Source organism: Microcaecilia unicolor, chromosome 4 (genome assembly GCF_901765095.1).
Source record: "Microcaecilia unicolor chromosome 4, aMicUni1.1, whole genome shotgun sequence".
Classification (NCBI taxonomy): Eukaryota; Metazoa; Chordata; class Amphibia; order Gymnophiona; family Siphonopidae; genus Microcaecilia; species Microcaecilia unicolor.
In genome coordinates this window covers 155,092,917-155,117,646 of record NC_044034.1, presented here as the reverse complement: position 1 = coordinate 155,117,646, position 24,730 = coordinate 155,092,917, and the positions used below count along the sequence as shown (strand labels likewise).

The 24,730-nt window shown below is 42.9% G+C and overlaps 1 protein-coding gene across 1 annotated transcript in view; it reads right to left on the bottom strand.

The window, feature by feature from the left end:
• CD44 (CD44 molecule (Indian blood group)) overlaps positions 1–24,730 on the bottom strand; it is a 132,327-nt gene that overhangs the window by 56,432 nt on the left and 51,165 nt on the right. Inside the window, 4 exon segments of the mRNA XM_030202432.1 lie at positions 1,976–2,065; positions 2,068–2,094; positions 2,097–2,110; positions 20,794–20,959. Of these exon segments, the coding sequence (XP_030058292.1) occupies positions 1,976–2,065; positions 2,068–2,094; positions 2,097–2,110; positions 20,794–20,959 (297 nt within the window).

Below are 24,730 nucleotides of genomic sequence, written 5' to 3'. Positions count from 1 at the left end.
GCAGTTTGTATTTATATTTACTTATTTATGACATTTAGACCCATTAAACATGAATTAGGTTGAAACCTAGTTTGGGGGTGTGTGGGAGGGCATAGCTAGAGTAGCAATTTGTTATAAATTGTAATCAGTGCGTCATTTTGAGGGACTGAATTAGGTTCAAACCTAGTTTTGGGGTGTCACATGAACTGCAGTTTCTATTTATTTATTTATGACATTTGTATCCTGGATTAAACATGAATTAGACTGAAACCTAGTTTGGGTTGTGTGTGTGTGTTTGGTGGGGGTGGGGGGGGGGCATTACCCACCACATGAACTGCATGTCTGAAAGGGAAAAGGGAAGTGTAAAAGATAAAGTTGTAGGGGGGGGGGGTGTGAGGGGGTACTGGCACCCCAATCAATCTGGAAGAGAAAACGGAGGGAGATTACTTGCCTTGTGTGTTTTGTATTTTCCCTGGTGTGGTGGGAACTGGTTCAGTGGGAATTGTCCTAGGTGGGAATTATCCAGATGGGAACTGGTGGGTGGGAACTGTCCAGGTGGGAACTGACCTAGAACCGCTGAGATAAACACACAGCATGGACAACTGCTTAAATGCTTGATTTGAATTCAAACATGCGTGGGATAAACATAAAGGAATCCTGTTCCGAGGGAATGGATCCTCAGAAGCTTAGCTGAGATTGGGTGGCAGAGCCGGTGGTGGGAGGGGGGGCTGGGATAGTGCTGGGCAGACTTATACGGTCTGTGCCCTGAAAATGACAGATACAAATCAAGGTAAGGTATACACAAAAAGTAGCACATATGAGTTTATCTTGTTGGGCAGACTGGATGGACCGTGCAGGTCTTTTTCTGCCGTCATCTACTATGTTACTATCAGGCATATTTTCAAAGCACTTAGCCTTCCAAAGTTCCATAGGTTTCTATGGAACTTTGGAAGGCTAAGTGCTTTGAAAATATGCCTCATATGTTTCCTATTGGGTGCATTGCTGATTTCTTGATGAGTATTTTTTTATTACATTTGTACCCCACACTTTCCCACTCATGGCAGGCCCAATGTGGCTTACATGGGACAATGGAGGGTTAAGTGACTTGCCCAGAGTCACAAGGAGCTGCCTGTGCCTGAATGGGGAATCAAACTCAGTTCCTCAGGACCAAAGTCCACCACCCTAACCACTAGGCCACTCCTCCACATATGTGAGCATTGAAGTAATTAATGTGCCTTAACATTTTCCGTGCATGCAAAATTGATTTAACATGCATTTGCCTATGAATTAAGGTGTATGCAATTGATTTGCATGTGTTTAAAAGTTCTAACTCATGTTAATAAAGTTATTAATGCTAGTATGTGAAACAATCTAAAAAATGCCTGAAAATTGAGAATTAAAAAAAAGCCAAACAAACTGAAAATGAACTGAAAATATTTGGGCTGTGCACATCCCTATGGTCGATTATTTCATACTCTGAAAATGTCCATAGTGTTCCTGACATGCTCATTATTGTATATTGTATTATTTAAAAAATATGAAAAATATGTTTCATAAAATGCATTGTATAGATCTAGAAACACTAATATGACAAAGTACTAAACTCAGTGCATCTTCCTATATTTTGGCTATGGGGCAATTTTCAAAGCAATTTAAATGGGCAAACTAGCTGTCTGAACATTTCTCAAGCAAGGCAAGGTCAAGGGAGGGAAATGGAAATGCCACATATAAATTCCATTTCAAACCTACGTGCTCTATTTCCAATGGAAAAAGTACCCCTGCAAAAAGTCAGAGCAGCTGTTCATGTTCCCCAAGCAAAATAGGCATCTATATTTTTAAAGGCAATATAGGCATCTATATTTTCCCTTGCAAAGCTGTATGTAAAATGCCTCTACAGTTTGCTGGAATGTGAGCAGTTTTGAAAAATTCCCTCTTAATAAACATCTACATTGTTCATTTTATATCTACAGCATCCATTTATGTCAACAGTAAATACCTGAGGCATTGAAGCAATAGACATCATATCGATCAGTTATGTTTGAGATAAGAATATAAACGCCTGTGTTGTTTGCAGCACAATTGGATGGGGATGGATACGAGGGACGACAATATTTCTTCTATCCATCCATACCTACAAAAAACAGTGAATACGCCCATTAGTATGGGCATCTTCCATGGTACAGAACAAATTTCCTACAACTAAAGTGAAGAACTAAAGCTCAAAAAATTCAAATAATAATCTAACTGTTTATTACATTCATTTAATACATTTCTGGATTAGACTTTGAGACAGCATTCCTTTTCTCAGATCAAAATATCAGGTTTTGTTATTGTTTTGACCTGAGGAAAGGAATGTTATCTCCCAAAGGTGAGAGAAGAATGGGCTCATTTTCAAAACAGGAAAATGTCTAAAAAGTGGCATAAAGAAGCATTTGGATGTTTTTCTCACAAAAACGTCCAAATCAGCATTTTTGAAACCTACTTTTAGACGTTTTTCTTTGAAGTCCGTCAGAAGTGCGTCCAAGTCTCAAGAGGGTGTATCAGGGGTGTATTCAGGGTGGGACTTGGGTGTTCCTGAGACTTAGATGTTTTCAGCCATAATGGAAGAAAACAAAAACGTCCAGGACTAAAACTATGATGTTTTGAGCTAGACCTGTTTTTATAACAAATAAGGCACAAAAAGGTGCCCTAAATAACCAGGTGACCACTGCAGGGAATCAGGGATGACCTCCCTTTATTCCCCCAGTGGTCACTAACCTCCCCACCCCCAAAATGTGATGGAAAACATTACTTGCCAGCCTCTGTGCCAGCCTCAGATGTTATACTCAGGTCCATTAGAACAGCATGCAGATCCCTGGAGTAGTGTACTGGTGGGTGAGTGCACTGCAGACAGGTGGACCCAGGCTTCTACCACCCCCTACCTGTTACACTTGTGGAGGAAACTGTGAGCCCTTCAAAACTCACCAGAAACCCACTGTACCCACATATAGGTGCCCCCTTCACCCATAAGGGCTATGGTAGTGGTGTACAGTTGGGGGTAGTGGGTTTTGGGGGGCTCAGAAGACAAGGCAAGGGAGCAATAGTCAGATGTATACCTGGGAGCATTTTATGAAGTCCACTGCAGTGCCCCCTAGGGTGCCCTATTGCTTTCCTGGGATGTCATGTTTGAATTCTGTTACCGTTTCATCTCCACCACCTCCCACGGGAGGGCATTCCAGAGTGGTGGATGCTTGGAATGCCCTCCCGCGGGAGGTGGTGGAGATGAAAACAGTAACGGAATTCAAACATGCGTGGGATAACCATAAAGGAATCCTGTGCAGAAGGAAGGGATCCTCAGGAGCTTAGCCTAGAATGGGTGGCAGAGCTGGTGGTTGGGAGGCGGGGCTAGTGCTGGGCAGACTTATACGGTCTGTGCTGGGGCTGGTGGTTGGGAGGCAGGACTAGTGCTGGGCAGACTTATAGGGTCTGTGCCAGAGCCGGTGGTGGGAGGCAGGGATAGTGCTGGGCAGACTTATACGGTCTGTTCCGGGGCTGGTGGTTGGGTGGCGGGGATAGTGCTGGGCAGACTTATACGGTCTGTTCTGGGGCTGGTGGTTGGGAGGCAGGACTAGTGCTGGGCAGACTTATACGGTCTGTGCCAGAGCTGGTGGTTGGGAGGCGGGGATAGGGCTGGGCAGACTTATACGGTCTGTGCCAGAGCTGGTGGTTGGGAGGCGGGGATAAGGCTGGCCAGACTTATACGGTCTGTGCACTGAAGAGGACAGTACAAATAAAAAAGTAGCACATATGAATTTATCTTCTTCGGCAGACTGGATGGACCGTGCAGGTCTTTTTCTGCCGTCATCTACTATGTTACTATGTCAGGGGGACCAGTCTACTAAAATGCTGGCTCCTCCTACATCCCAATGCCTTGCTTTTGTGTGTTTTGCAGTTGGACATTTTTTTTTTTTTTTTTTCGAAAATGGACCAAAAAATAAAACATCCAAATCACAAAACCTTCTATTTTGAAAACAAAAGATAGATGTTTTTCTTTTTTGAAAAATGACCTTCCTTGCTATTCAGATTTTGGACGTTTTTGCGAAACATTGAGACTGCAAATAGGTGGGAAAATGTGGATACAAATGCAATAAATAAATAAACATCCAAAGTCGGACTTAGACGTCATATCGAAAATGTCCCTTCACATGTATTAAGTTCATCCAATGCCAAGTTATTGCCTTACGCTGTTTGTTTTTGTTTGTTTGTTTGCGTCATGGATCTTTACTTCCATGCTGTGAAGTAGACAAACTTGGCAAGAACAGTGCTTTATCCAAGCTTAAAGCAATGGCTTTTCAGAGCTCTATAAACTTTCATGACTTCAGTCACCTTCCCTTCACCTTGTTGATATGCAGGAAATAGCTAGTGGTGGTCATATCAAGAGGTTTCTGAGGTGAATAGTCAGGCAAACATCTATTGTTGCTGTACTTCTTGGTACAGGTTTGAACATTGCTCATGCAGGGACATTCCCCAAAGATGACACATAAATTTGACATTTACAGAAGATAAAATCATAGTTCAACAACCCATGCTCTGGGGTCACAGCATTTTAACTGGCAATGATCAAGAAAAATCATTGCGGCACACAGAATTTAATTTGATTTATTACAGAATTGCTGTACTGCCTTTCAAGAAAGGCGGTTTACAAAAGCATCATAGAAACCAAACAAATAAACAAAAAAAGATACAGAAATGCAAAGAGAATTATTTGAAACACTATAAACAAGCAAGCGTAACAAAAAGAAGAGATGATGATGAGGAGCAAAGGGTAGAGGGGACAATCAACCACTGTCACCGGGCCCATGATTTATTATTATTGTTATATTATTATTATAGTGGTCGATATTCAAAGTGATTTAACCAGCCAGAAATAACTCCTGGTCGGTTAAATTGCTTGAGCGGGGCATTTAACCAGTTAATGTCGCTGAATATCACCACAGACCACTGGAGTGAAAGCTGGTTATTTTGTAGGCAGTCCAGGGCAGAGTTGGTGCTAATGCGGGTTAAATACCGATATTCATATTCAGCGCTTAACCACCTAAGTTAAGCAGCCATATTGGACTGCATAACAGTCAGTCTTATCTTCATGTGGTGTTACTTAGGCGGTAAGTGCTGAATATCGAACTTAATCGCAGAAGAGAGAGAGAGAGCTGCCTACATAAAACCAGATATTTAGGGGTCATTTTACTAAGGTGTGCCAAAAAATGGCCTGTGCTGGTGTAGATACGGGTATTGGATGTGTGCAGGTCCGTTTTTCAGCGCACCTGCAAAAATTGCCTTTTTTTGGGCTGAAAATGGACGTGCGGCAAAATTAAAAATGGCGCGCTTCCATTTTGGGCCTGAGAGCTTACCGCCACCCATTGACCTAGCAGTAAAGTCTCATGTGTTAACTGGGCAGTAATGGTCTACATGTGTACAATGCCAATTAATGCCCAGTTAGCGCCATGCACCGGCACGCTTAGTGGACGCACGTAAAAAATGAAATAACTACCCGGGCCCACGTGATAGCTAGGCAGTAGTTCAAAGTTTGACACACATAGGACACACGAACATGCCTATGTGGCTTAGTAAAAGGGCCCCTTAATGCCAGTGCATGGACTGGATATCTAAGAATAATGCCAAATGCTCACTGCCTGCTGCTGAATATCTGCCCCATTTTTATTATTATTGTGGTTCATATTCGAAGCAAATTTAAACAGCCAGGAGAGGCTCTTGGACATTAAATTGCTTGTCCGGGGCTAACCAGGGATATTCAGTGGCAGCTGAATATCTCCTCTAACTATTCACGCCAAAGCTGGCTAGTTTGTGGACGGTGTGGGAACAGAGTTAAGGTGGTGAAGAAACCTAGAGAACCAGCTGAGCAACTACATAAAGTTAGGACAGAAAAAAAGGCTAAGTTTATGGGGCAAAGTTAATCGATCTGAATATCAGCAAGTGCCATCCCCATCCCTCCCTCACAATTCCCCCCCCCCCCCCCCAGGCACATCCTGAACTACCCCTTTTGCTCCCTGCTCCTTGCCTCCCACTGCCCCTCCCCCAGAAGCAGGACTCGATCCCTTCCACTCACCTTTGAATGCTAGAAAGACCCCCTTCTGATGTGTGCTCCTTCTCCCAACCCCTGAAGCAAAGCAGGACCCCCTCCCTTCCCCACTTCCCCCTCCCAGAACAGCAAGCCCACTTTCCCCCATGTTTGCAGGCTTTCCTGCCCCTCTATCCTGGTGGCCCAGTGGGGAAATGGGCAGGAGCAAGGCCCAATCACTCCTGCCCATTGCAATGCCTCCCTCAAATGGCTACCGCACTTCAAGCAGCAGCCTTGTGATACTTCAGCCGGGATCCGTATAAGCTCCAATGGCTAGCTTCTGAGGAATAAGCACTGAATATTCAATGCTGGTCGCCAGACATGACCCAGCATTGAATATCTGGGGCTAATTCTGCCCATGACAGAGTTTTAAAAAAAATGGTGACTGCTGCAGGCTGAATATTAACCCGATATCTGGTTAGTGTATCTGGGTTTAAAAGGTTTGGACATGGGGGAAGACACTGCTTGCCCCAGGATTGGTAGCATGGAGTGTTGCTACTCTTTGGGATTCTGGAATCTTGCTATTTTGGGGGATTCCAGAATGTTGCTACACTTTGGGATTCCGGAATCTTTCTGCTCTTTGGATTCTGCATGGAATGTTGCTACTCTTTGGGCTTCTGCCAGGTTCTTGTGACCCGAATTGGCCACTGTTGGAAGCAAGATACTGGGCTAGATGGACCATTGTATGGTATAGCTATTCTTATGTTCTTCTTATTATTATACATGGCACATAACACAAACAAAGATTTGTGTCATATCACTGGAGAATTTAACCTTCACCTAGAAGCTTAAGAATTATCCAGGTATGATTGCAAAATAACTTGAAGCCAACAAAACTGTTTTTTGTACGTCCACTGTTGAGAAATCTGAAATTTCAAGGTGTTGTAGAAATTTTTCCTCTATTGGATAACACTGTCTAAGCTTCCTACAACAATAGGAATAACATAACATGGTCCTTTCCAGAATTTCTATTGTCAGCTCTCAAGACGTCATTAACTTGTCTAATACTGAAGCAATGCTAGAGATACTATAAACAAGAAGAAGAGAGAGGGGTTAATAATGAGAATGCTTCCAAGCTTATGATAACAGCACTATACAAGACTTAGCCAATGTTATGCACTGATGAGTAGGTTCATTCACGGAATGGAAGCTGCAACCCAAGAAGATGTCATTGAATTCCGTGCTGCCTTTGTGGACTCAATGACTCATTTTATTTATTAATTTATTTATTTGTGACTTGATATACTGCTTTAACTGTCATACAGGAGAAAGCAGTTCACAAAACTAATAAAAAAGGTAAAAGAACTAGAATAATTCATATGAAAGTGACCCAGGCGCACAAGAACACATCCTGCCAAATCGTGCCAAACATCACTAATCAGTATAGGCTTATTGAAATAGCCAGGCTTTTAGCAATGATTTAAATTTCTTTTGGGCAAATTCGCTGTGCAAGTTTAAAGGCATAGAATTCTATAAATTAGGGGTGACAAAGAAAAAGGCGCCATACTGGGTCAGACCAATAGTCCATCTATCCCAGTATCCTGCTTCCAACAATGGCCAGTCCAGGTCACAAGTACCTGGCAGAATCCCCAAAAGTAGCAACATTCCATGCTACAAGTCCCAGGACAAGTAGTAGCTTTTCCCATGCCCTTCTAAATAACATACTATGGACTTTTCCTCCAGGAACTTGTACAAACCTTTTTTAAACCCAGATATGCTAACCGCCATTATCACATCCTTGGCAATGGGTTCCAGAGCTCAACTATTCTTCGAGTGCAAAAATATTTCCTCCTATTTATTTTAAAAGTATTTCCATGCAATTTCATTGGATGTCCCCTAATACTGTACTTTTTGAATGAGTGAAAAATCAATTCACCTCCACCTACTCCACACCACTCAAGATTTTTTAGACCTCAATCATATCCCCCCTCAGCCATCTCTTTCCAAGCTGAAGAGCCCTAATCACTTTAGCCTTTCCGCATATGGGAGCAGTTCCGTTCCCTCTATCATTTTGGTCGCTCTTCTTTGAACCTTTTCTAATTCCTCTATATCTTTTTTGAGATACGGCAACCAGAATTGAACACAATACTCAAGATGAGGTCGCACCATGGAGTGATACAGAGACAGGACCATATGATGGTCATTAATAGAGCACAGGACCTGCGCTGGGGAATAGGAGACAGTCAATGAGGATAGATAAGAAGGTGTATCTTGTCTGAGGGCCCTAAACGCCAGAAGCAGAGTTTTGAACAGAATGTGGAATGCAATTGGTAACCAAAGATGATCCTTTAAAACAGACCTGACGTGATCAAACTTCTGTAAATGGCAGAGAAGACAGACAGCTGTGTTCTGCAAGATCTGAAGCCTTTTAAGTGGAATTTAAAGGTGGACCCTGCAAATGCACTGGTGGGGCAGGAGTGACTGGGGATTGCTCCTGCCTCATCAAGCAAATTCATCACACAGACAGAGCAAAAGTCAGGTAGGTGGCTGGTAGCTCAGGGCAGGCGTGCATTTGCTTTCTCAGGGGAGACAGGAGGACAAGGTCTAGACCCGAAATAGGGTGCTATGTTTTTAGGCTTACTGCAGGAAGTGGGAGTTTCTGAAAGTTAAATGACGAATAGTGAACAAAGTTTCACTTCATTTTCCTTTCATTTTATTTTCTAAATGAAATGGGACATTTTTTTTATGCTCCTGACCAAAAAATAAGTCAAAGCCTTTATCTCAGTGTAGACAGCTTGAATATTGTTCTTATGGGGTCCTTTTACCAAACGGCAGCTAAAGGGGCCCTGCAGTGATATTGTCATGTGGGTTTGGCACTCAGTGAGGCCCCTTTTTCCTGCCACCAGTAAAGGGTATTTTTTTTATTTTAAGGAAGGAAATGATCGTACGGTAAGTCCTGGAAGAGCCCTTGCCACCTCCTATTTAGGAGGTGGCAGGGGATCCTGGGTAGCACCAGCAATAACTGTGCGGCATATGGTATTACCCAATTACTGTCAGACACACCCCTGGTGCTAAAAAAATTAAAAAATATTTTCTAGCAATGGAATTGGTGTGTGGCGGGACATAGAATTACTGCCGGGCTTCCCCAGGAGCCCAGTGGTAGGGCCGAATCACCGTGCGTCAGGTCTGTGCTACACCTTCTACCTTTTTGTAAAAAGGGCCTCATAATGCACTGGGAGGAAACACTGAAGATTAATACCACATCCCTTTGGCATGAAGATAACTGCTGAAATTGTGCTTTGTGTAGGACTGTTCACGTTTACCATCCACTGCTTTCTGGCACTAATTCACACAGACTAGGATGAAATCAGGGTTTCTGCTGCTTTGAACTTAAATTATGGGTGGAGCAAATTACCTGGTTTCAATCTGTTTTATTTTAAGCCTCTATTTACCTTCACTGAAAATGAGTTTCTAAATGCAGTCCCTTTGAATTTTAACGATTGCTCACACAAATGAATTTGAGATTGAAATAGAAAGAATTTCAAATTCATTTGCAGGAAAGGTAAAGAAAGAAGGTTACAAATATTAACTGAATGTTCTTAAGACTTTGCTTTCCTATATATGCAAACAGGAAGGAAGTTAATAAATGGCACTAATTTGTTGCTGAAAATATTGAGTGCAAACTCCCGGATTCTATATAGCGCACCTAGCATTCCATGCTGAAATCCAAGCGTATTCTATAACAACACACGTAAACTTAATTGGCTTAACAAGCCAATCAGCGTTGTTAACAGCACTTAACAAGCAATAATGAGCACTAATTGGCAATAGTTAGAATTTAAGCTCATAACTTGCTAACCATATTTGTGTAATGTACGGCACCTAAATTATAATGCATGCAGGCAAAAGGAGCATGGTTAGTGGCGGGGAAATGGGAATTCCAAAATTTATGCACATAGTTATAGAACATGGCCCAGTGCGTGTAAATCTACGCGTCAGAATTTACACCACATTTTCATTGATGTAAATGGAGGCACATAGTTTCAGTCGCTAGGATATTAATTAAGCATATTCTATATACCGCCCCCAAATATAGGTGCCCCTTATAGAATATGCTTAGGTGGAAATGTTTTCCGTGTGGATTTTCTAGATGCCTTATACAGAATTTCCCCCAAAGCACTATTCTATAAAGGGAGTGCGTCCTTTACAGAATAACGTTCAATGCAGATCCGGCACCTAACTTTTAGGTGTCATACTTACACCTGTTTTTAGGATAAAGCTGGCACCAACCTAACTTAGACACGCACAAAACCTTTTGGAACACCCCTGACACGCCTATGGTCATTCACCCTTTTCAGATACCCATGATTGAAGTTAGGTGCTGTGCTTTATAGAATAGCTTGATGAGATGCCTATGCCCCAGCCCATGAATCTGACCCCCAAATCCATTGTCCCACGAAGAGTAGGGGTTCCTGAAACAGTAAACAGTAGACAAAGAATTCCAAAGCTGGAGGGGAGTGGCAGAGCAGTCACAGATGCAGGGGTATGGTTAGTGAAAGGAGGAGTCCTGAAGAGGATAAGCCTCCCTGGATCCGCAGGCCCTCGTGAGTCATCCACAATGGCTCTCAGCAGATCCAGGGGGTGAAGATCTTAATGGAAGGCAAAAGCTGGGGGACCTACTCCTATGGAAGTGGAGGGATCTGAGATTCAAGGGAAGGATAAAATGTCTGAAGCAGAGTTTATGGATTACTCTGATGTAACCAATTGGGTAGAACCCAAAGTATGTAAATGTGAGTGAAAAAAGGGGATTTCTAGATACCTGTCAACACTTACAGAATTCTGGGTTGCAGCTGTGCGGGGGGGGGGGGGTGGGGGGGGGGGGGGGAATAGTGTTTGTTATGGAAGGAAAACTATCACAAGGGGAGTATCTGTCAGGGGTCCCCACAACTAATAAGCTGAGAAAGTCCAACCCAGGGAGAAGAGACTAAAGAAGGTGCTGATTTTTCCAGATCTGATTTGCTATATGATTTGTGGACAGTAAAATCCCTGGATTATAAGTTGCTAGTGGAAAAATCCAGGGGTTGGTTCTTACCTTGTGGACTTTACAAACTAATCTTAAATATGTGGAGGGGCATAATCGAAAGGGGCACCCAAGTTTTCCTGAGGACGTCCCGGCGAAGGGGTGGGGAAACCCGTATTATCGAAACAAGAGGGACGTCCATCTTTTGTTTCGATAATACAGTCGGGGCCACCCAAATCTTGACATTTAGGTCATCCCTAGAGATGGTATCCTTAGACTTGGTCATTTCTGATTTTCGGCTTATAATGGAAACTAAGACGCCCATCTCCGAAATGACCAAATGCAAGCCCTTTGTCATGGGAGGAGCAGCATTCGTAGTGCACTGGTCCCCTGACATGCCAGGACACCAACCGGGCACCCTAGGGGGCACTACAGTGGACTTCAGAAAAAGCTCCAAGATGCATAGCTCCCTTACCTTGGGTGCTGAGCCCCCCAACCCCCCCCCCCCCAATCCCACTACCCATAACTGTGCATCACTACCATAGCCCTTACGGGTGAAGGGGGGCACCTAGATGTGGGTACAGTGGGTTTTGGAGGGCTCCACATTTACCACCTCAACTGTAACAGGTAGGGTGGGATGGGCCTTGGTCCGCCTACCTGAAGTGCACTGCACCCACTAAAACTGCTCAGGGACCTGCATACTGCTGCGATGGACCTGAGTATGGCATTTGAGGCTGGCATAGAGGCTGGCACAAATATTTTTAAGTTTTTTTTTTAGGGTGGGAGGGGGGTTAGTGACCACTGGGAGAGTAAGGGGAGGTCATCCCCGATTCCGCCCGGGGGGTCATCTGGTCAGATTGGGCAACTTTTTGTGCCTTGGTCGTAAGAAAAACTGGACTAGGTAAAGTCGTCCAAATGCTCGTTCAGGGACGCCCTTTTTTTTTATTATGGGTCGAAGACGCCCACGTGTTAGGCACGCCCAAGTCCCGCCTTCGCCCTGCCTCCGACATGCCCCCGGGAACTTTGGTTATCCCCGCAATGGAAGCAGTTGGGGACACCCCAAATCGGCTTTCGATTATGCCGATTTGGGCGACCCTGTGAGAAGGACACCCATTCTTCCGAATTGTGTCAAAGATGGGCATCCTTCTCTTTCGAAAATAAGCCTGAGAGTGTCCTGCTATTGGCTGGCTGCTGAAATGTCTATTCAACCTCAGTTGGAGAAGGGCCTAGAATTAGGATTCTGGGGACCAGTGGGGGTGCCTAGGGGAGCGACCGCTCCCCCAAACAGAGTTCTGCCAGCTCCGGCGCCTATTTTTTTCTCAATGTGTTGCATTGAAATGTGCGCCGCTCTTGCTCCCCCACACCGTCAACCTGGGCTCCGCTTCTGCCTGGGACCAGTCAGCACTGCAGGATACAACACACACCGGTCCTCGTGGGTCATCCAGGGTTACAGGACCTGTCCAGAAGGGAAAAGGACTTTTTTCTTTCTGGAGTGCTGACATCATACATTGGACTATTGCATGGACCTTACAAGTTCTTGGATCTGAATACTGGTGGAGGACCTTTATATCTCTCATAATAAAGGGGTGGACTAACAGACATGTCTTCCATGTGAAATACGCACAGCTTTCACTCACTGCTGGCTACACCCATTTCTAAAATACAGATCCTACACAGCAACAAATGACAAAGATAACTTTTAATAAGAATAATTTCCCTGTAATTGGAGACTGCGTGTTCTTGCAGTGCAGCTGTTTTCAGCAACTTAAACCTTTGCAAATGGAGCTTTCTGGTGCAAATCCTGATGTGCTCTCTCTTCTGTTTTCATTTTTCCAGTTAAAAAAAAAGGGAGTACCATAATAAGGTAATAACTAGTCCCAGGGAGGTCCAATAGGATAATGACCAGTGCCAGTGTGGAATGCAGGCATGAATCATGCAATTAATTCTCGGATACACTCGGGGTGGTACTCAAAAGCACTTATAAAGTCAATGGCAACACCAGTCCCATGAGTGCTTTTTGAACAAATTCATCACCATGGGTAAATGTGTAACTTTGGTCATAATGACCAAATGTGTATGTTTAGAAATAGGACATGGTTTGGGGTGGGAAGAAGGCACTGAAAAAGGTTCAGTGACAAAATTCAGTGACTGATTGTATGAGTTATGGGGGTAATTTTCAACTGCGGCAATCAGCAATTAAATTTTAAATACTGGCCCCACCTTTTAAATTAATATGTATTTTCACCAATGCTATAAATATACGAGAGGGGGGGGGTCTATTTATACATTTAGGAAGACTTGATATACCGCCTAAGACTAATGAATAGATCCAAGTGGTTGTACAATAAAATTTAAATAAGGAAATCAGAAAGAGCTCCAATAAATTGACAGGAAAGAGTATTCATTCATCCACTTACAGAAATAGAAGGTAAGTGCGCAAAACAGGGGAGAGGACAGAAGAAATTAAAAGTGAGGAAAAGGAAGTTGTATTCACAGAAGGAGAACCTTCTAAGGGTCATTAAGCGGAAAAGTCAACTTTTTATAGCAGATTTAAATTTTTTTAAATGAGGATTCAGCTCGGATTTCTAGTGGCAATGAGTTCCAATGGAATGGGGCAGTGAAGTAAAATGCACAGCGTCTGGTAGATTCAAGTATAACGTGTTTGGGGTTGGGAAGGGTTAAATGATAATATTTATAGAACGGAGCAATCACAAAGGGGAATATGGCATGATAAGATTAGAAAGATATAGTGGGAAACCTGCCCTGAAAGCTTTAAATGTATGAGTTAAAAGTCTGTGAATAATTCTTGTCTGATCGGAAACCAATGATATTCCTGAAATAAAAGAGTAGTATGATTGATTTCTTAGTGTGACAATGTAGCCTCATAGCGATATTTTGAAGTGTTTGTAGGAGTTTAAGTCTATAAAGGTGCTCAAAATTAGGTGCCAGAAAACAATTGGCCTTAAGCACAATTCTATTAAGGGTGCACCCAAGTTAGACGTGCTGAGGCTGTATCTAAAATTGATGGGGTCCTTTGACTAAGGTGCGCTAATGGATTTAGTGCAAGCTAATGATTAGTGTGTCATACCTCTGGATTCTATATATCGCGCCTAGTGTTCTGCACCGAAATCCAAGCATATTCTATAACACAGTGTGTTTTTTCTAGCAAAAAAGGTGCCAGTGCTCAATGATAGGCCACCCTTCAGGGGCGGGGTGATCACTGAGGGACCCACCCCACAATAGCCAGGCCCCCCTGCCAACTAGTCACAGAATCTATGACAAAGCAGAATTGGTGTGTAGAGCCTGAGCTCTTTTCATAAAACTTGCGGACCATGGGTCAATTTTTGCAGACAATGGAAAAGGTGCCGTTACTCCAGTACCCCCCAAGTATCCCTTCAAAAAAAGCCCTGCTATAACAACACACTTAACTGGCTTAACAATCTTAATCAACATTTATAACAGGTCTTAACGAGCATGAGCACTAATTGGCAATAATTAGAATTTACGCACACAACTCGCTAAGCGCATTCTGTAATACACTATCCTGCTTATAATCGAACGAGAAAAACGCCCAAGTTCTGACCTAAATCGGGAGATTGGACGTTTATCTCACAAAAACGAATAACGCGGTATAATTGAAAGCCGAACTTGGATGTTTTCAACTGCAATCCATCGCGGAAAGCATACAAAGTTGACTGGGGAGCGTGTCGGAGGCGTGGTGAAGGCGGGACTGGGGCATGGTTATCACCCGAACAGAGATGGGCGCCTTTCGCCGATAATGGAAAAAAGTATGCGTTTTGTAGCTAGAATTTAGGGCACTTTTCCTGGACCCTGTTTTTTCACGAATAAGGCCCCCAAAAAGTGCCCTAAATGACCAGATTACCCCAGAGGGAATCGGGTGATGACCTCCCCTGACTCCCCCTGTGGTCACTAACCCCCTCCCACCACAAAAAAAATGATGTTTCACAACTTTTTATTTTCACCATCAATGTCATACCCACCTCCCTGGCAGCAGTATGCAGGTACCTGGAGCAGTTGTTAGGGGATGCAGTGGACTTCAGGCAGGTGGACCCAGGCCCATCCCCCCTACCTGTTACAATTATGCTGCTTAATGCTTAGTTGTCCAACCCCCCCCAAACCCACTGTACCCACATGTAGGTGCCCCCCTTCACCCCTTAGGGCTATAGTAATGGTGTAGACTTGTGGGCAGTGGGTTTTGAGGGGGATTTGGGGGGCTCAACACACAAGGGAAGGGTGCTATGCACCTGGGAGCTCTTTTACCTTTTTTTTTTTTGTTTTTGTAAAAGTGCCCCCTAGGGTGGCCGGTTGGTGTCCTGGCATGTGAGGGGGACCAGTGCACTACGAATCCTGGCCCCTCCCACGAACAAATGCCTTGGATTTATTCGTTTTTGAGCTGGGCGCTTTCATTTTTCCATTATCGCTGAAAAACAAAAACGCCCAGCTCACAAATTGTCAAATAAACATGGACGTTTATTTTTTTCTAAAATACGGTTCGGTCCGCCCCTTCACGGACCCGTTTCTGGAGATAAACGCCCCATGGAGATAGACGTTTTTCGTTCGATTATGCCCCTCCACGTCTAAATTCTAATGCGCACAGTCAAAAAAGGGTGTGGTTATGGGTGGAGAAATGGGTGTTTGTGGGCGTTCCAAATGTATGTGTACTGCTAAGGAATATGCCCCTGTGCGCCTAAACCTATGCGCCGGCATTTATGCCACCCTTCCCTTGGTGTCATGGATGCATGTAGTTTTAAGCACTGTGATATCAACTAAGTGTATTCTATATACTGAACTTAAATATAGGTGCCGCTTCAGAATGTGCTTGGGGGAAATTTTATTCTGCGTGGAGTTTCCAGGTGCCATACAGTATATAAAATCTGACCCTAAATGCTAAGATGCCCATTATATTCCTATGGGTGTCTTAACATTTAACGTGCACTACATCTGTTAGTGCACCTTAGTAAAAAGGACCTGTATGCATGCCATACCATTCACCAAAGATCATTCACTAACATATCTACTGCCTGTACTATTTTATTGGGACATAATCAATGAACCCCTGCTTTTGTCAGTTTTGTGTGGTTAATCTGGGGTTAAGGCACACGAAGAGAGAAGAATTGTCCACATCCCCTCCCAACAGATTATAGAAAACCGCTGAAAGGGATGAAGGGCCTTTGATAACTCTAGGGGTATCCTACAAAGAAATTTTTGGAAGCAAAATAATGGAGAATCCTCCTTGGAATGCTATGAAAACAATATATATTCTTCCCAAAACTAGGGGTAATGGACTGGGGACCATGATATTAACAAATAAATAAGTGCACAAATAAACAATTCTATGTGGGGCCCTCGGGAATCATACAAGTGATGTAATAACATTTCCAATCATCAGTATCTTTTTTGAGTCTATATAGATTTGTGTGCTTAATGCTAGAGAGTAAACTTATAAAAGAGCACTTAAGTTTAATACAGAAGGAAGACAACATATCCTATATAATAATTCTCACCACCAACGTTCTAATGTGGGACTGCCTGTGTCCGTGGCTCCTGGAGTTGCTGAGCTAGGCTCCGTAGCCAGGATGACATCACTCACAGCTGATTCCCAGGCAGGAGGAGGAGTAGGGAAACACGCTGTCTCTGTCTCTCTCTTATTCTCTCTCTGACACACACACTCGCATCTCTCACACACACTCTCTCTCTCAAACATACACACTCCGAGGAAAACCTTGTTAGCGCCGTTTCATTTCTGTCAGAACGGGCCTTTTTTACTAGTTTTATATAAAATACACTAGTAGAAATAGCACCTAATTTGTGTGTGCTGACATGCATGTGTACACAGCAGCTCATAAAGGGCTAGATTCAAATATGGTGCCAAACTATCTGAGCTGAAAAAAGTGCTATTCTATAAATTGCGCTTAAGTTAGCGTAGTTTGTAGAATAATGTTTATGTCTGGAAATCTCGCTTATCCTTCGGCGTGGCCATTTGCACCACTGAAATGTGGTACAAATATATGCACATCCCATATTCTATAACTTGCATTAATTTTAGGAACACCCCCATTCTGTCTATGACCTTACTATTTCTGCGCCCCCTTTCTCAAATTGTGCATAAATTTTAGATGCGGATCCTGCGTCTAAATTTATATGCGTAAATTCAATAAAATGTAATTAGTGCCAATAATGCTTGTTAAAAACTCAGTTCTACATCTATGTGGATGATGTTCAGGTACTCATACCCACTGAACCTGACCTTACCCACAGTCCTGTTTTAAAAACTGACTACCTGTCTAATATCAATTCAAGCATGGGCTAAAATTACAAACGTTGCCCTGAACCCAAGTAAAACTGAGGCTTCTATGGGTCCCTAACATAAGTGAGCACATACCTGACATAAAAATCTCTTTTGGGAAATATGAACTCCCCCTCAAATCACAAGTCAGGAACCTTGGAATAGAGCCGATTCAAAACTTACTCTGATCCCCCAAATCCAAGCAACCTTCAAAAGCAGCTTTTATCATTTGCGACAACTATGCTGCCTGTCTCCTTACATTGAGAAGGCAAGCCTTGTCTCAGTTGTGCATGTCACGATAACATCAAAACTGGATTACTTTAATGCACTCTACAATGGTCTGACTACAAGGGTCTGCATCAGCTCCAAGTGATTCAGAATACTGCAGCAAGAGTAATAGAAGGTTGCAAGCGATGTGACCACATCACATCATTTTTGCAAAACCTTCACTGGCTACCAGTACAATACAGCAGGGCTGCCGAGGGGGGGGGGGGCAGGGGGGACAAAATTCCCTGGGCCCAGGCCTCCAAGGGGGACCTGGCGCGGGGTCAGGCTGCCGGCACTGCAGTCCCTGGTCTGACCTGCCTGTTCTCCGGCACCGTCCGCCACCGGGCCCCCTGCAATACAGGGCCAAATTTAAAACTCTGTTTGACCTTCAAGGTCCTTAAAAGAATGGCCCTGAGTATTTGAAGAACAGGATCTTCCTCTAATACCTCCAAGGTCACTAAGGTCCTCCCAAGGAGTATCCCTAACCACAACCTCTCCAAAGGACATCACACGATATGATATCTGCAAGTGAGCATTCTCCGGAGTAGCCCCCACACTCTGGAATGCACTCCCTGAAAGGCTTCACTTAGCACAAGACTATCTCTACTTCAGGAAGCAGGTGAACCTTTGGATCTTCAACTAGGCCTTTAATGAAAGAAGTAAATGACACTGGCTGCACATACTATATTTACACACTCCTACCCTAGCTAAGATAATGTTCAAGCACCTTTCTGACCTCATTTGCAACTTTCTTAAAATTAATCCCCTTAGGGGGTCTTTTACTAAAGTTTAGCTCGAGTTATCTGCAGCAGGGCCCATAGCAACAAGGGCCCTGCTGCAGATAACTCAAGCTAAGTTTAGTAAAAGACCCCATTAGTTTCTTACTTTTGTTACTTTGTCTTATCTTTCTATAAAAGTTTCATCTTTGCTTATACTCTAGGCTGTCTATGAAAATGTTTTATTATGTATTGTGTTGACGTATAGTAATGTAGCATACTATGCCATACTTTGTATTGATGTTTGAATATTTTTACTGCTGTAATTGTCTATTGCTTATATTTGACTTATTTTTACTGTACACCGCCTTGAGTGAATTCCTTCAAAAGGCGGGTAAATACAAGCTAATAAATCATAAAAAAATAATAATTTATTGGCACTAATTAGCTTGTCATTTAATTAAATTACATGCGCAAATTGGGCACACGCCCAAATTTGCGTGTGCAATTTTTGGCAACTTTTACAGAATTAGGGGGAAAAGTAGGCATGTACCTGCAAATTCTATAAAATACGCAGGGAGATTTCAACTCTGCCCATGCTCTGTCCATCCTCCTCTCCTGAGCACGTCTGCTCTACAAGTAAGTGCTGGTGTGACCTAAATTTGGAAAAGGCCTTTTACATGCATAAAACACAGTACAGGAAAATAAGGTTTGTAAAATGACCCTCCACCTATTCCAAATATGTGTCTTTTTGAACATCATGAGGAAAGAGCATCTCCAGTCTGGTACACGTTTTGAATAATTTGTTTTAAACTCATAAACATGTAATGACAGACACAGAAAAATGGACCAGTAATTTGACATGATAGTACAAAGATATAGTTCGATATAAAATGATGGTCTGACATGCACATGGATAGCTTTTTAATTCATTGTGGGCCCCTTTTACCAAGCTGTGGCAAAAGGGGGCCTGCGCTGGCGTTGGCACGTGCTTTTGACATACACTGAGGCCTCCTTTTACCGCAGCGGTTAAAAGGTAGGCCTTGCTTTTCTGTAGGAAATGGCCATGTGGCAAGTAAAGCACTTTCCGAGCAGCCATTTCAGAGGGGAGCCCTTACTGCCACCCATTGAGGTGGCGGTAAGGGCTCCTGTGCTAACCATGCAGTAACCGGGCAGCAACGCGGCACTGCCCAATTACTGCAGGGTACACACCGGCGCTATAAATATATTTATTGTTGTAGTGCCGGATATGACGGTGTGCTGGGGGGGGGAAGTAGTGCTGGGCTGCTGCAGTAGCCCGGCAAGTACTTCCTTTTTAGCGAGCAGTAAGTCCTCATTGGGCTTACCGCACTTTGTAAAGGGGGACCTGTATGTTTATTGGAATTTACGCTAAGGTATGAATTTTCTTGACTTTTTTTTTCATTTGTTTTATATTAATATCCTTCAATTCCTACATTGTTTTCAGGTTTGGGAAGTCCATGGTTGTTTTCACTCAAGTCAGAGGTTCAGTTGAAGGAAATGTAAAGAATGACCGAGACGGAGAGAATTGGGGGAGATGGGGAAAATGACTAAACAGGCAACATCTAGCATAAGTACAAATGAGCTTGAAAGTCTAAACTTTTTATGGCCATAACTTGATAGGAAAAGCCTAAATTGGCTACAAGCTATAGTAGAAAAAAAACATTTTCTTCTAACCCCAAAGGACAGATTTGGGTGAGATAATGGGTGCCTCACATTAAAAAAAAAAAAAGAAAAAGAAATAAAGAAACCATGTTCTAAGCTTCATCATTAAAGAATGGATTTCTATTAGTTCATAAGTATACAAATATTGCCATACTGGGACACACCAAAGGTCCATCAAGCCCAGCATCCTGTTTCCAACAGTGGCCAATCCAGGTTACAAGTACCTGGCAAGATCCCAAAACAGTACAATACATTTCATGCTGCTTATCCTAGAAATAAGGAGTGGATTTTTCCCAAGTCCATTTTAATAATGGCTTATGGACTTTTCTTTTAGGAAGCTATCCAAACATTTTTTAAACCCCCACTAAGCTAACTGCTTTTACTACATTCTCTGGCAATGAATTCCAGAGTTTAATTACATTTTGAGCGAAGAAATATTTTCTCAGATTCATTTTAAATTTACTACTTTGTAGCTTCATTGCGTGCCCACTAGTCCTAGTATTTTTGGAAAGAGTAAACAAGCGATTCACGTCTACCCATTCCACTCCATTCATTATTTTATAGACCTCTATCATTTTAAATGTACTACTTTGTAGCTTCATTAAGTGCATCTTTTGCATCTCTCATTAAACAAAGTGCACTGGGTTGAGTGATAAATCTTTATATAAACTTCACAAACATTTGTTTATAAACTTGCCAAGAGATCAGGGTTTTGTGATGAGGCTAAAAGCTGCCTTGCTATCCATCTTTTCTCAGAACAACTTACCTGCATGTTTCAAATCCAATTTCATGAGCTTTTTCCAACTGCTCCATGGTAGCCAGGCTGGAGTTGAGAAGGTGGCAGATCTCTATCCCGTCATCTCGAGTTAGACTATAACGGTTGTTCTTTTCCACATGGAACACCCCTCTGTATCTGCAGGTTATGTTCAAAACTGCCAGGAAGACACAAAAACACAAATACCATAGTCAATTCAGATCCAGATTTAAAAACAAACATTTTTAATGCATTGTGTTGTCTGTGTAACACTAATGTTCTGACTGGTCCTTAGTGCAAGTGATCTCGCCTTTAAATGGACTTCTGCTTTTTAATAAACCACCTGATTATTTCTTTTTTGATAAACACCTAATTATTTCAATAGAAATACCAGTCCCCATGCCAAAATTTCAGCTTGATTGACTTAGGATGTATATCTGAGAAATGTTTGTTAGATAAGTTTCCAAATAAATGCAAAGACACCTTCAAGGAACAGTGTGCTGTAGAAAGCATTTAGATACATTAAAATAGCACCAGCTGACCTGCTTTCAAGATTTTAGGGGCATATTTTAATCTGCAGATTTTATAATTTGTTTGTCTTTAATTTTATCGTTTGCTGATCTTACTGTATCATGTTGTTTTGATTTTATTATGTGTGTCATCTGTAACCTGCTTAGACTTTTAGATAACACATGATATAAATTTGTAAAATAAATGAATAAACAGCTTTTCTGAGACTGAATAGACTAAGACGGTGGTTGTCAACCCAGTCCTCGGGACACACCCAGCCAGCCAGGTTTTCAAGATATCAATATACATGACAAAGATTTGCATGCAAATCTATCTTATGCATATTCATTGTAGGTATCCTGAAAACCTGACTGGCTTGGTGTGTCCTGAGGATTGGGTCAAACCCTGTGAGACAACATATCTTTTCTAAAGATATATGCTAGAAAAGTCTAATCTTACCTGCTCTAAAGATATAGTCTATCTGAATCTAACTAAGGTAATCAATAGAAATAAAACAAAATAGAACATGGAAAAGAAAATAAGATGATACCTTTTTATTGGTCATAACAAGACATTTTTTTGATTAGCTTTTGAAGGTATCGAAACTAGCTTTCGAAGGAATCTAACTAGAAATAGCAATGCAGGTTGGACATTTTTAAAACTTTTTGAATTGTCCTAGAGCTGAGAGGCAAGATGCTTAAGAAATTATTTCTACCCTATTCAACATCTTTTCTAGAGGTGACTTTAAAACGCTGCCTGTACTAGCTCTTGCTGGGATTGGTTGGTTGAAAGCCTGCTTGCAAGGGATTGGTTCTGCTCTTTTCTCCATCCCCCTCTGGCTCTTTGCTATGTGGACAAAAACAAGCAGGCATTTGATGCAGCTTACCCATAGGCTTGAACATCAAACAAAATAAAATAAAATGGAATATTTTGATGTAGTCTTTATTTTATTTGAAAATGAAACATCTTGCCCTGTGTTTTTACAGTTTTATTTGGTTTCAATACAGCACTGCTCTAATGATAGATTAGTCCTTTATAAGGATATTAAACTCAATTCCAAATGGGATTTGAGTCCACAGATGCTAACACCAGAAGTCAGTGACTTATCCATAAAGCCAGTAGCACTGGTCTTTCCCCTTCATAGTTACTGAGATACATAATGCACATCTGATTCCAGGTTAAAAGGTGTCTTTAGAATTTCCCTCACAAATTTCTTATTCCCATCCTTCATACATGTATATCCCTTCCTCTATCCTCCATTTCATTCTTCTCCAACAATATATGTAAATAAATAGAAATACAACTAGGAAGTGTTAGGCTACAAGGAAGGTTTTCATTTTTATTGGGTTGGATGATATAACCGTTGTTAATATTACGTTAATTACACGCAACTTGATATTCAAACTTTGATCTCTCTACATTTTTTAAATTGCCAGGTACAACGTATCAATTATTCAGTGATATTCAGTGCCACGTGAAGGGCAATTCTATCAGGCAATGCCTAGATTTAGGCACACACACACACTATGCAGAAACATACACCTCAATACATACATGCATGTACATATGTACACAAACATACATGCACACACATTGCATGAACACATATACACATATGCAAACACACACACATATATATACATGCACATACATACACCCACACACACACATGTACATTTATACTCATACACATACACACACACATGTACATTCATACTCATATACACACACACATGCACATATACATACACACACATACACCCACAAACACACACACACCAAGTTGAATATGGAAGATATATATTCCTCATTTGCAGCCGGCCTCCCTGCTTAGCTGCTATTAACCTCCCAGAAAGAGCCACCTGACATGAGAAATGCATAGCCTGCCAGATTGACCCAGCTATGTAATACTGGCATTGCCCTAAGGCTTCCAATATATTAAGTGCATAGCCTGTCAGATCAACCCAGTAGTTTTATGCTTGCATCTTATTACAAAAACAGCCTGCAGACAGACCTGATAGTCCATTTTAACAGTATGAGCCTAGAAGCAGAAGACAATAAATGCACTTCTTTAACTCATAGTAACAGGAAAATAACAGCAGATAAAGATGAGAACAGCCCCTTTAGTCTGTCTGGCAATGATTTGACTACTTTGGGTGAATGCATATACAACTTCATACATGAAACCCAACATTCATTCCCCCTTCTCCTGTGTCCCTCACCCAGCCTACAAAGTTGCACCACTGTATTTTACAATCAGGGCCGCCGAGAGACTGGGCCGGGCCCGGGGCAAGGCCGCCCCTGGGGCCCCGCCCCTGCCACCCTCGCCGCCGCCGCTCCCCCCTTCACCCCCCTGAGGTTGCCACCGCTCCGCCCCCCCCGAGATCGCTGCAGCCACTGCTCCCCCCTCTACCCCCCCTCGAGGTCACCGCTGCTCCCCCCCCCCCCCCCCCGAGGTCACCGCAGCTTCCCCCCTCCGTCCACCACCGGGCCGGGCCCCCTGCATTGAAATTGCAGTCTCACCTCCATGAAAGCAGCGCTGCAGGCAGCAGAACGCCTCCCTTTGGCCCACCTTCCCTCCTTGAGTCCCGCCCTCGTGGAAGTTACATCAGATGAAGGCGGGACACAGGGAGGGAAGGAGGGCCAAAGGAAGGCGTTCTGCTGCCTGCAGCGCTGCTTTCATGGAGGTGAGACTGTGATTTCAATGCAGGGGCAGACGGTCAACGACGGAGGGTGGGTGGGACTGCGGTGCTGGGCCCCCCTTGGAGGCCCGAGCCCGGGGAATTTTGTCCCCCCTGCCCCCCCTCTCGGCGGCTATGTTTACAATTGGACCTGCCACTCCATGCAGATTCTATGTATCGCAGAAGATGTAATGATAAAAACACAAACACAAGACCCCAAAACATCCGGGCTCACAATTGTTCAAACAGTTTACATAATAAAAATGTTTAAAAGCCCATCCCTCCCAGATTCCCACTCTAAAATTCCCAAAACTCATCCATAGGCCTATCAAACAGAAACCACTCAAACCATCTGGAATCCTGGATTTTCCCCCTGCTAAGCTGCAACATTTCATCATTAACAGAATTCAAAAATGCATGGGATAAGCACAAAGGATTCCTATAAGGAAAGTGAATGGTATCGCAACAAACTTAGTGGTGCTTAGATGGCAACTCCACTGATTGGGAAATAAGGCCAGAGCTGGGCAGTCTTCTATGGTCTGTGCTCCTGTTATGGCTACACATATCAGATCTTGATGAACTAGAGTGGGCTTCGCCAGCTACTCTAGTAGTTGGGAAATAAGACCAGTGTCAGGCAGACTTCTATGATCAGTGACCCAGTTATGGCTAGACATATCTTGGAGGGTTGGCATAGGCTTTGATGGCAACTTCAGTAGCTGAGAAATAAGACCAGTGCTGGGTTGGCTTCTGTGAACAGA